The 13,484-nt window shown below is 37.3% G+C and overlaps 1 protein-coding gene across 1 annotated transcript in view; it reads left to right on the top strand.

Moving 5' to 3' along the window:
• Positions 1-10,240, top strand: part of LOC306876189 (receptor tyrosine-protein kinase erbB-4-like) — a gene marked incomplete at its 3' end in the record, with an annotated part of 320,461 nt that extends 310,221 nt beyond the window's left edge. Inside the window, exons 22-28 of the mRNA XM_079427188.1 lie at positions 792-947; positions 2,331-2,406; positions 2,586-2,732; positions 3,935-4,032; positions 4,192-4,362; positions 7,994-8,327; positions 9,561-10,240. Coding sequence (XP_079283314.1) covers positions 792-947; positions 2,331-2,406; positions 2,586-2,732; positions 3,935-4,032; positions 4,192-4,362; positions 7,994-8,327; positions 9,561-10,240 — 1,662 coding nt within the window. The remainder of the gene's footprint in view (positions 1-791; positions 948-2,330; positions 2,407-2,585; positions 2,733-3,934; positions 4,033-4,191; positions 4,363-7,993; positions 8,328-9,560) is intronic.
• Positions 10,241-13,484: the final 3,244 nt, after the last annotated feature.

The following is a 13,484-nucleotide window of genomic DNA, read 5'->3' as shown; positions in this document are numbered from 1 at the left end:
TATTGAATATCAAAATTAGTTTATTCAACTGAATTTTTTTATGTTAGCAGCATAATTGTTCAAAATTGTTGTAAATGTAAAATTGTTGGAAATTGATTATATATCACTCAAATAAAAATTATTGAAACGGCAATTGAAATAAAGACAAAAAATAAAAATACATATTAGATGAAAAAGTGTAAACTTAGAATTAGAAATGTTCCTTTGGCAATTAACTGAAATAAATAATTTTAAGCTGAAGTACTAAAATTACTTAAACTAAAACTTAAATATCTATATATAAATATAAGCACATAACAAAATGACTAGAACTTTAATAATAATAATAAATAAAACAAAAAATTAAAAAAAGAAAACAGAAAATAAAAAATAAAAGCCTATTCAAATATCAAAAATACTATAATAGCATAAAACTAATACTGAAATAATACCAATTAGTTTTGGTGTATATACTCAAGATACAACTGGCAACTTGTCATATAATTGGGCAGTACTGAGCAGGGGAAAAACTATTAAAAAAAAAAAAAAAAAAAAATTCCAGACATAATTTGCATTGTGTAATATACATTTTCTTTACCAATAATCTGCAAAATTAAGTAGTATATGTAACCAAAATAATTCTAATGATTTTTGCTTTTAGTGAATTTGATTATCTTGTGAGATGGTATCATCATGCTTATTATTAGCGTTGATGATGATTTTGATTGTCTCACACTCAAACTGTCAAATTGCTGTCACTGTAATTGATGAGGATTTTAAAAGTGTGTGTGTGTGTGTGTGTGTTGATGCAGGGTATGATGTACTTGGAGGACAGGAGACTTGTGCACAGGGATCTGGCTGCTCGGAACGTCCTAGTAAAGTCACCCAACCATATAAAGATCACTGACTTCGGTCTGGCTCGCCTTCTGGATGCAGATGAGAAGGAATACAATGCAGACGGGGGCAAGGTCAGTGTCACATGACCCCAGCAGGACAAAGGGCACGCACTTGTTTGCATAACATCAGCTTAAATGTGCTCTTTGTGTTGTAACAACAATGCTTTGAGTAATCAAGAAATTTGCTGCACTTAACATTCGTCCCTGTGTTTTAGAACACAGCCTCTAATGACAGGCTAATTAATGTTTGCTAAGGCCAAATGTACACTACAAAACAGAAGGTTGCCACACATTCAAAACCTCACAGGTTCTTAAGGGTCATGTTGGTGCACACTTTTAACGACTAATCACAAACCAGAGTAAACGAAAACTAGACATATGTTCTTTTATTTTTCTGAGTAATGATATTTACAGTGTATGCCTCATGATGAAATGGGCAAAGGACTTCTGCTTTTCATTGAAGGAGAAAGCCAACACTGTAAATGAATGAATTAATCAATCAATCAGTACTGTTTTTTCTGGTTAAAAAAAGGCAAATTCATCCTAAAAATGCAATGTTCCAAGTATTATAGAATGACATATTGGTACCTGTTTTTTTTTTTTACAATTTATAAAATATGCAGGCACTATTTTTCATTAAGTGACAATGTTAATATATCAAAATCAGCATTTTGCCTAAAAATGTACTCATAACTGCCATAATAATACAGGTGGTAAAATATAAAGCCACACAGTGAATCAGAGTTTATTGTTGAAGATATACTGGGAATGTCCTTTTACTGTTCTCCAGAACATATGGTAATACAAAGTTTTTACTTGCAAAAAACATACATCTGACTGTATTTTATAGTGAAACTACATGTAAAATTAAACCATTTACAGTTTTTCCACTGTATATCCAATTAACAGGTATATACAAAAAAATACATTGTTTGAAACTAAAGCCAGATCCTAAAGAAATAAAATGTGACATTTAACTTTCCCCAGTAGGGAACCACCCAGCACTAGTAATCCCAAGTAACCCAATAACAACACTAAAAATAACTCTTTAAAAAAAATTGCAATAGCATAGCAACACCCTGGTAACCACCCACCCTAATATAGTGGTGGAGAGTTTTGCACAAACGTCACTCTTTCATCCTCTCTGCATCTTTTCATTTCAAACAAACTTAGCCCAACGTGTTTCTTCCAATAGCAAAAGATGAAAAGAATCAGATATCCTTGATTATTCCATTTCTGAAATATTAACTTTCCAGGCATAATATATAATGCATGATTCTGTGATGAGTTCTGGTTTTAGCCATGTAAGCTTTGAAGAAACTTTGTCAAGTTCCCTAAATAAACAATAAAGCGGTACTCGCTGTGCAATTTGTTTTTTTTTTACTTTATTACATATGTATTTTGTATTGTGTATTTTTATTCAACACAATCCACTGTTCCCTCTTGTTTTGTCAGATGCCTATAAAGTGGATGGCTTTGGAGTGCATCCACTATAGGAAGTTCACCCACCAGAGTGACGTATGGAGTTACGGTGAGATGAGCCTTAATTGCAGTTAATTGCCTCAGTAAAATGTAATTTATCTTATTTAAAGTCTAATTTCAAGTGTTTTCATGCAGTTAGACTCTGTATGAATTGGACAAACACCGACTCGACAGTCTCAGCACACAAATACAAGCTTTTTATTTGATGTTTATTGGATTTTCTACCAGGAGTGACTATCTGGGAGCTGATGACATTCGGAGGAAAGCCGTACGATGGAATCCCTACCCGAGAGATTCCTGACCTGCTGGAGAAAGGAGAGAGGCTTCCTCAACCTCCCATCTGCACTATTGACGTCTACATGGTCATGGTCAAATGTAAGGGAGCTCTGCACAAACTTTCATCCCAGATTTTTTTTTTGTTCACACCCATGACACATCATGGTAGAAGTTTTTATTTAGTGGTCAAGCAGGTCAGCTAAGGAAACCTTCTGAGTTTATACTGTAGGTCAGTGATCTATGAATCGTGTAGTTGTACATAAGCAAACTGCTGCATAATTATCAATAAGAAATTGTAGATTGAAAATTAAGACATTTAAAATGCATCGACATGATTTAATGTTTTTATTGTGACGCAGTTGTTCAGTGCAGCTGTTTTGATCAGTTTAAGTCTGACGTCATGTGTGACTTTTTCCGGTTCCAAATGTTCCTTCAGATCCTAAACAACAATGTTATTGTTAACTAAAACTAAAACTATAAAAAATGTTAATTTAAATAGAATAGAATAGATTAGAAATGTCAGATGAAAAAGATGAAAAAGAGACAACAGATATAATGCAGAAGAAACTGAAATAAAATATAAAGTTAAAAATACAAAGTTAAAGTATAAAAATTACTAAAACTTAACCTGAAATAAAAATAAAGACAAAAACATTAAGAAATAAATTAATTGCAATAAAATTAATAAACTAAAATATAAAAAAAATTAAAAGGTAATTAAAAATGTAAATTATATAATAGTTTATAAATTATACTAAAATAATTGAAAAGTATACAACAAATGGTGCTAACATAGTAGTACTACAAAAAAATTCATCTTTTTTGAATAATTAAAATGCTGGTATCTGGGTCATTGTGAGCTGGGAACTAAACAGCTATTGAGATGTGGTCTTACTTGAAACAGAGTAGGGGCTTGTACCCGGAAACAATATTATGGGACAGAAATATGTTTACAGAACATAGTTAATTCCAGAGGATTTAGCTGCAGAAATATGAAGCTTGCAGTTTTGTTAAATCACATATTTTAATTGCTCTGTATAAAATATGTTATTTGAGTTGTTAATGTGCTCTACTGTTCTAGGCGGATGAACTTATCAACTTATCATATTGTTGTGTGCTTTATTGTAAACACATTTTCTATTGTTTTAAAAATAGAGGGGGAATTATTTCTGTGGTATTTGTCAGCATTTCACAGATGCTGAAGCCAGAACCTTCTTTTAAATGTACAGAAAGCTCACAGCATTGTTTATCCACTGTGTTCTACTTTGCTGATTGAAGTTGTGCTATGTGTGTCCCTCCAGGCTGGATGATAGATGCAGACAGCAGACCCAGATTTAAGGAGCTTGCAGCAGAATTCAGCCGAATGGCAAGAGATCCACAACGGTACCTAGTCATACAGGTAAGAGCCTCACTGCTGGACTCAAATGGCCATGATGTGCTGTGCAATAACTAAATAAATAGAAAGAATATAACAAAATAAAAGAATAAATGATAAATAAAACAAGTGTCAAAGTCTGCATAATATATGATATATGAAGCCCGATGCTCTCTTTGTCAGGGGGATGATCGCATGAAGCTGCCCAGCCCCAATGACAGTAAGTTCTTCCAAAGTCTGCTAGATGAGGAGGAACTGGAGGATCTGATGGATGCCGAGGAGTATTTGGTGCCACAAGCCTTCAGTATTCCTCCACTGGCATACACAACCAGATCACGCATGGACCCCAACAGAGTAAGTGTACTACCTGATCACACACTCACGCAGAGTAATTTAATAAACCACGCTCTGTCAGAGACAGTATAGCAGAGACGGGCCACTTGTATTACGATGAATGGGGTAAATTGAAATGCCCATTTTGGAAGCTCTAGTAAAGAAAGGCATGTTTTCCGTATAAGAGAGCCAGTCTGCAAAGTCATTGCTTGGTCTTAATATGGCGTAATATGAGAATTGGCTAGACAAAACCTGAAATATAATAAATGTAAATGTACAAATGTACAGGTGTGTTGAGTGTTTATATATACTACCGTTCAAAAGTTTGGGGTAAGTTTTTTTTTTTTTCAGCAAGGTTGCATTAGGTTTACCAAAAGTTACAATAAAGACTTTTACATTGTTACAAAAAAATCTATTGGACTCCCTATTCTTCATATATCCTGAAAAAGAAATGTATCATGGTTTCAAAATTGATGGTTAGATGAAATGCTTTCTGAGCAAGAAATCAACTTATTAGAATGATTTTTAAAGGATCATGTGACACTGAAAACTGGAGAAATGGCTGCTGAAAATTTAGCTTTGCCATCGCATAAGTAAATTATATTTAAAAAAAAAAAAAAAGAAGAGGAAATTTATTTTAAATAGTAATATTTCACAGTATTACTGTGTTTTTTTTTTCTTTCTTTTTACTATTTTGATCAAATAAATGTAGCCTTGGTAAGCCTAAGAGACTTCTTTCGAACTTATTAAAAATCGTACTGACCCCAAACCTTTGAACGATAGTACCTCATTTGAATGTATCATAAGGGACTTTGGAATCAGTCAGTGTTTACTGGCTTAATCAGACTCTACTTTGTCCATTCAATTATGTAAAGTCTTCCAAAATCATTAGCTTGTCATTTTTGCAGCTCTTTAAATTTCCTATCACTTTATCTGAATACTTGAAATCATAATAAGCCCTAGATTTCTGTTTTTGTAAAAAGTTTGGAAAGAATCAATTCACTTTGGTGGCACTCTTCAGGAAAGCACAAGTTCTGTCTAATATTGAAATATGTCTTTAGCAGGCAAAGGACAAGAGGTCCTTGATGCATTGAACATACATCATGCATCCACATTTGGGGATTATGCACATATTTACATATTTTAGGATACCTTTTACATTTTAATGCACTTTTAGTTCTCACTCCATGAAGCTCTTTTTATTGCTTGTCTGAGGCTGAATTGAGTTTTCAGATGAGTCCATCATTTATCTGACGTTGACCTTGGAGTGGATGGATGCTCCCCTGGCCAATTAAGTGCCGCCCACGCGAGCATCCCAGAAAGCCCGGCCCACCATTCCTGCACTGACAGATGCTACGCTCTCCCAGAACGAACCTGTCTGCCATTGAAATATGAAATCACGAATGCGATGACAAAAGAAAAGGAGGTCTTGCAATTCAATAATGCCCCCCTATTGATAAAGGGCATTGAAATGCTGAGATTCACAGTCTTTTTTTATTTACAGGTGCTAATTTGTCTTAGCATTTATGCATTAAGGTTTTCCTGTGGAGTGGAGCCCTCAGTACATGTGCCTATAATGGGCTCCATGCCTGGGCTTTCATTACAGAGGCATACCAGTGTAAATAACTGGGTCCTCACTAAAGTGAAGATGATATTTGCCCATAGACAGGAAGTCCAGAGTGGGTATTTGCTCTGTGTTAGTCAGCCATGAGCACGTTATTAACTGTTGATGTGCGCAGCGGCGATGGGAAAGGACAACCGATTGGGATGCGTCTCAAACAGCTCTTAACTGTAACTAAGCAAGACAAAATCTCAGGGTTCAAACAGTCTTTGCCAGGGACTTAGAACGGATTTAGCGAGGGTGTGAGTGTGTGGGAGGGGTGGGTGTGATGAAATGTTTCCTCTTTTTGCCTGGACCGTGTTCGCTAACCATGTGTGCCATTTTGCATTCTAACTTGCGTTTTGTTTTCGTCTAACTGGGAGAGAAAAGAGAGTGAACGGTATGAATATCAATGAGGGACATCAATCCTTCAGAGCCTCTTTGGAACATTACAGAAATCTTTCGCCTGCAGTTTGCCATATAAACTGAGCTTTGGGAAAACAAAACTCTGCCAAATAACCCAAATAGCGGATTGCAATATTAACTCAAATTCATTTCCATACATTTTTGTACATGCGTTACAGCTCATCCTTGGTCAGTGGGTTGTAAATGTTTAATGGGATACTGGGATAAAAGCTAATTTTTTTTAGGTTTGGCATAAACATTAAATACTTTATTAAACTTTATATATTCATGTTTACTTTGTATAAATTATTTTATACTTTTAAAATAATTTTTATTCCTTGTAAACTGCAGATTTGATTTATTGAATACTCAAATTAAATTTCTGAAGCCTTTTATTCACAAGATTATCCAATAATGGGCATTACCATGTTTATTTATATATACTTTCGGTTACTTTCTATAAGAAAATAACTACTATGATATGTACAGATATAAAATTACTCATTTCACGATATGGCATTAATGATACTGCCCACTCCTTATACAAGTATAGTTTTACATTAGTTGTAACAGTCTCAACTCTTAGTTCCTCTTCTTTAGAGTAATGCTCTGCCCAGCTGCACTCTTTATTCACAGCAATGAGCTCCAGTGTGCTCAAACAGCATCATGGATGGGTGCTGGAGAAGACAGGATGGAGAAAGAGAAAGAGAGATGAGATGGGTGTTTTGTGGTTAGCGGAGAAGCAGAGAAAATGTCAGTGGTAAGGGAAAAATGAGGAAACGGACACTGAATTCAGGACATAGCCAGTGTTTTCTCTGAGCAGACAGAACACATGCAAACTTACTGCGGAGGTCACAGCATCAGTAGAAAAATTATATTGTACTAGGTATTATACCTAGTATAATATATATATATATATATATATATATATATATATATATATATAGTTTTATAATGGTGTTTATCACACTATAGTGGCAAATTCAATTAAAAATAGTAAGATAACCATCTTGTGATGTCCATTTCTGAATAATCCAATAAATTAAATGCTTTACAATAATCATTTGGTTGTTTCTTTTATTTAGATTTGGATGAACACAAACCAGACAAGAAGATTGTTCATAGTAAATGAGTCTGCCTGCTTCACATTATGCAACACTTGAGTTAAAAACAAAAGATAGTAACAGTAAACATTAATGGATCATTGTGACTGAATTCTGATTGGGTAATACCATGGTATTCTCTGAAGTACTTTAAAGAGCCATTTAAAATATCATAACATGAATATGGTGATCAGTTAGTACTATGGTATCATAGTAACATGGTTTTACCATTTTATACCTTAAATATAACAAGAACTAGAAACAAAAGACAGGCAGATGGAGAGAGTCTGAGTTGAGGATTAGGATTAAGAAAAAACTAATAATTTAATTGTGATTAGATTTCTAATTGCAGGAGGAGAGCTGTGTTCCTACACACTCGTCTGTTCATTCACTGTTGCCAAGTTTTCGTTAAATCTCATAAACTGTATTAATGTTTGGAGCCTCGCTAGCATAAAATATTTGCCTCTCTTGAAGTGTTTAATTGTAAAGTAAACAGAAATAGATCATGCCGAAGATACTAAAAGGCTCATTTTTGTTTCTGCAGAACCAGTTTGCGTACCAGGACGGCAGCTTCGGCATGGAGGAGATGATGGCCACTATCCCACGGGTTGTGGCTGTGTCCGCGATCAGCCCAGGCTGTTCTGCTCAGAAGCAATCTTTGACCCAGCAGGGGGCCTCGGGGGCCTCTGAGGCATTTGAAGACAGCCGCTGTAATGGCACTCTCAGGAAGAAGGCTTCACCCAGGGCAAGCACCGGGGAGGACAGCAGTGGCCAGCGCTACAGCGCAGATCCAACTATGATACTGTGTGAGCGCGGAGCAAGAGCTGAGACCGACCAGGATGGATACATGAGCGCCATGCAGGACAAAAAGCCCTCAGGTACTGGAAGGATAGACTGGAGTGAGCAAGAATGATTGAGGAGATAGATCTAGATAGGGGACACATATAGAGATCTGTTACGCATTTTACCCTTGAAATGATTTATCCAGTGTCATTTGTGACCCTTGGTAGTAGACCCTTTGTTCTGTGATTCACACTGTTCAGGTTTTTACCCAGTGGTTAGCAATTAATCCTGTGTAGTCAGGTTTTGAGATTTCACCTTGTAAATTCGAACACCCTGGGTTATTTTCTTGCATATTTACAAGGTTAATAATATTGCCTCAACAAATACAGCACAAAATCTTTTTTAATAACTGCTTGTCCATCAGTGTAAATTTCACCATATCCACTCTGGTTGTTTTAAAGGGATAGTTCACCTAAAATAAAAAATTCTGTCTTTTACTCACACTCATGTGATCGCACAACTGACTGACTTTCTGCTGTGGAACACAAAAGATGTTTTGAAGAATGTTGGAAACCAGACAGTTGTGGAGACCACTGACTTTCATTGTATGAACACAAAAATACTGAGACATCTCAAAATATATTATTTCATCTTCCACAGAAGAAAGTAAGTCAGTGAATGATAACAGAATGCCAGAATTTGCCACCACTGTGACCTTTTTGCCTTTCCCTTAAATGCTAAATAGAACCTGTAAAAGTTTGACTACAAAGCTCATAATATTTAATGACAAAAGTTAAGGGAATTTGTGATTATTTTTCTGCTCCTAAACATTACATTAAGATTACACAGTTTTATCTAAAGTGACTGACATTGCATCAAGACACAAATAAGTTTATTCATAAAGAAATTAAACTGTGAATTTACTCCTGCTAAACAACCAGATTCTTGTTTCAAATTGCTTAGCTATAGCACCAGGACTCAGTACCCACTAAAGCTGTGTTAAACATACTATCGAGCAGTTTTTCATAACCCAGGGTTCAAAGCAATGATTAATTCCTTTGAAATTTCAAAGTTGCTAAGACATTCAGAGTTTAGGACCGATTGAAAAGAAGCTACTGAATCTTGGGCTAATTTGTGTTAATTCTTGCACAGTCATGGGCTCACTAGCACACTTTGTAACCTCAATAATAATTTGGATTCTTCTGTAAAGTATACTGAAGTAAACTGAGATCAATGGTAGTCGGCTTTTCCTTAGAGCGCTAGCTGCCACAATATTCTCATCCTGTCAGCCTCCTCTCTTCTGACAGCTCTTTTCTTTTCTCATGCAGATTATCTCAACCCTGTGGAGGAGAACCCGTTTGTCACCCATCGCAGAAATGGAGAGGTCCACACTCTCGAGCGAGGTTACCACAATACCTCCAATGGGCAGCCCAAAGTGGAAGATGAGTATGTCAATGACCCGTTGTACCTCAACACCTTCCATAACTCTGGGGAAAAGAGTCACGACATTTTGAGGAAGAACGGAGTCCCTGTGGTACACACGGCAGCGGCGGCAGCAGCAGCAAACAGTGGAACTTCCACCAGCCAGAACCTTTCCCAAACCATGCAACCAGCGGCATCCAATGCCCACGTCACAACACAGCCTCTCTACCAAGGCAAACAAAGCATCTCCACCCTCTCAGGCCACACCATCCACACTGCCCATCCCGGACACACCCTCCACCCGACGCACACCCTCCATCCCGCTCACTCCGGGACCATCAAGGCCGACATAAAGCCCAAAAAGACATTTGACAATCCTGAGTACTGGCAGCACAGTCTTCCCCCCAAGGCCACTCTCCACAACCCCGAGTATCTGCAGGACTGCAGCACACGCTTCTTCTACCGGCAAAACGGTCGGATCCGACCCGCCGTGGCTGAGAACCAGGAGTACCTGTCTGAGTATGCGCTAAAACCGGGCACCGTGTTACCACCTCCTCCCTACCGCCAGAGAAACACTGTAGTGTAGCAACAACGGCCAAGACAAATATGGAAAGTTTGAGGTAAAGAGAGAGTCATAGTGTGTTCTCACCCTGGCTCTCACACCAGCATCCCGATCTCTCCGCTCCTCTCTGAATTGGATTTAACACCCATCAATCAAAGCTCCTTCCTGCTTGTCTCTCCTCACTTCAGTCACCATTAAGACCCGTTTCCCCTACCTGAGCCCAACTTTTGGAAAGCGATACTCTTCCCAGCATTTGGTAGATGTTACACTGTTACACAGATGTTGAAAGCAAGTAATGACGTGGGTTTACATTTACGCATTTAGCAGACGCTTTTATCCAAAGCGACTTACATTGCATTCAAGTTACAGTTTATCAGTTCTTGCTTTCCCTGGGAATCGAACCCATGACCTTGGCGTTGCTAGCGCCATGCTCTACTATTTGAGCTACAGGAAAGCACACATTGGATCAGGTTGATCCAATAGCAGAGAGGACTCATTCTTTTGTGCAATTACAAAAGTGTTTATAATTTATCTTGTTTCGGGATTTTGATTTGACGCTACGATAAGATCTGCTGTAATTTATGACTTCGGTTAGCATAGTTTATTTTAGCACTCCATACAGATGTGTTGTACAGATGAGGCAGATGTGTTGTATGCAAATCCATCGTATTGGGAATATCGTTGTGGGCCTTGGGACAAAAGGGCCCAAAATGGTCCTCAATGTCGCCTACTGATTGGGACTCAAAAAAAAAGTAAACGACAGGCCTGGCTGTACACTACATGCTGTTATATACAGTACAACAAAACATATGTTCATTACAGCATGGTGTCAACTGGGACCTTTGTTCACCACCTTCTCGAAAGGCACTTCTTCAAAAGACACATTGTGTAATGTTCTATTCAAAATATCTGCATAATTCATCTGCACATGTATTGCTCAAACAAGGCACTTTTAATTACTTCTATTGAGCCATTCTTTCTTCATGTTTGATTCTTAAGACTGGAATGATTGCCAACTGGAAACAGTCCTGCGGTCCATATTGTACATCTGTAAAACTACATGTGTAAAGGCAACTTGAAGAAGACGAGCGCTCTACACTGAGAACAGTATCAGCACGCATATGAACGAGTCTGTACTGCAGCCCACCACAAAATCAATAACTTCATAAAAGCAGATCTGCAGCAGTCTACTGTAATCATGTTTTTATTGTTGATCTAGCCAGCATTGATCTGTATGCTCACAGAGTTGTCACCTTGAGGTAGCCTTCCTAATTCTGTCATTTAATGTGTGGAACGAAAACCCAGATTGGGTCTACCTTGAACTTTAGAAGCTAAAATCAATACTAGCGACCAAGAGCATCCACGTAAATGGACGTATGGTGATGAACGGATATTTACACAGCTACGGAGGCCCAGGTTTGTACGGAAGACTCGACAGCACACAACGCCAGGCTCCTCTTCTGAAATATGGCCGGAAAACTGTTAAAACTATATAAACTTCATCCACATGCGAGTCAATGAGATGCACAAGACTTGCGATCAAGATGGCAGCTTTTTCTAGCTGGGTTCATTAAAACTGCAACGGTGAGAGACATTTTGAAATCAAGAAGGCAGGAGTACCATCATGCAGTACCATGAGGAACAAATGAGAACGTACGAATGGAATATTTGCCCCGAGGTCAGAGATGAGACTGCCTCAAATCTGTCAATTCCATTTGAACGGTCTCCCATAATGACTTTTCTATAAGAAGCATCTCATGGAGCGACACGGATAGGAATTTAGGAAGATAACGCAGCTTACTTGGGCACGTTCTCCTCAAATGGTGGAAAACCACTTTGATACATATTCAGTACAAACCACACCATCCGGGTTTCTACAGCCAGATTTGTGTATAGTTTTGAACACTGCCAGTCACTATGCTTTTCTGTTAAGGGGAATAATAATGTTGTTGTGTTGCTGGTTTGGAGATGTGAAATGGTTTTATTGCACTTAACAGCCTGGCACAGCCGCATGAGTTTGTTTTAAACACCAACGGCACTGATTGAATACTCATTTATTATAATCATAGCTACATGATGATAGCAAACACCACCCACCCATATACGTTTGCTTTGCTTTATCATTTTTTTTTCCTTTGTATGTTTTTTTTGAGCTTAAGAATATGAAGGTTTACGGTTACATGGAGCACTTTAATTAATGAACAAAGATAGAGCAGAATTCTCTTCATTGTGGGAATTGCTGTTCCCATGCGATAACAGATTAGACAAATTACATTTTTGGCTCTCTACTGGAAACAAAATCAGGGAATGTCAGTGACGCGCAGTCATTTTGCCAAACACAGATGTTTACTAATTGAAGTATTTATCTCAAGCTTTTATCCTTAAAAATAATGCAGTTAGGGCAGAATTTAAGGTGGGTAGCAGTAATGCTAAGATTACTTATAACAATAATATAAGACGCCTTTACAGGATTAAACTAATACTTGAAATTGCTTTATTTTAGCTCCTATAGTGTTTGGAAACTAGTTTATCAGTTATGAAATACAGTGTGTAGGACTAAGGCCAAATTATATCTTTATTCATCTTTCTTGTATTTATGAGTGAACCCAATGTATAGTTGTCTAAAGGATTTTGGTTATGAAAAGCCAAAAGAAGTACAACCTCCATGAAAACCCTCTTGCGTACAATTCCCAAGAGGGTTGAAGCTTTTGGTTACCTTTTCTTAGCCTAATTAAAGGCAAGGACCTCGTGCATATGCTACTGATAATGTCACCGCAGGTCTGGGTGTCTAAATCTATACTGTATGTAGCAACTGCTGTGAATACAGGATGGGTAAAGATCTACTAAATCCATCAAGTGAGGAACAACTAGGCCAAAATAGAGGAAGAAGAATGCCTGAAATGTGAGTGTGACTGTTTGTGAAGACTTTCACTATTAGAGACTGTTAGAGGATGGAACTCATTCTCTTTGGAAACATTTACACTTTCTAGATCTCTAGGAAATGAGGTTTGGATGGAGCACAAACATTTTGTCTCACTGCACATTGTTCCTTGGTGACTCACATTTAGCAGAATCTAGAAGAACATGTGAAAGACATCTTGACATGAACTTGTGTATATATACCTGAAGGGGCTTGAAGATAATTATTAAATCAAGAGTAGCAAGATACTGGTGAAGGCTTATGTTCCACTTTGTTTTTTTAAAAAAACATTGCTTCAAAAATCTGAAGAGTGAGTTCACTAAGTTTCAAAATGCATAAAGTGTGCTG

This window comes from Barbus barbus (genome assembly GCF_936440315.1).
Source record: "Barbus barbus genome assembly, chromosome: 10".
Classification (NCBI taxonomy): Eukaryota; Metazoa; Chordata; class Actinopteri; order Cypriniformes; family Cyprinidae; genus Barbus; species Barbus barbus.
Note: the sequence above shows the minus strand (reverse complement) of the source record. Positions and strands in the feature narration are given on the sequence as shown.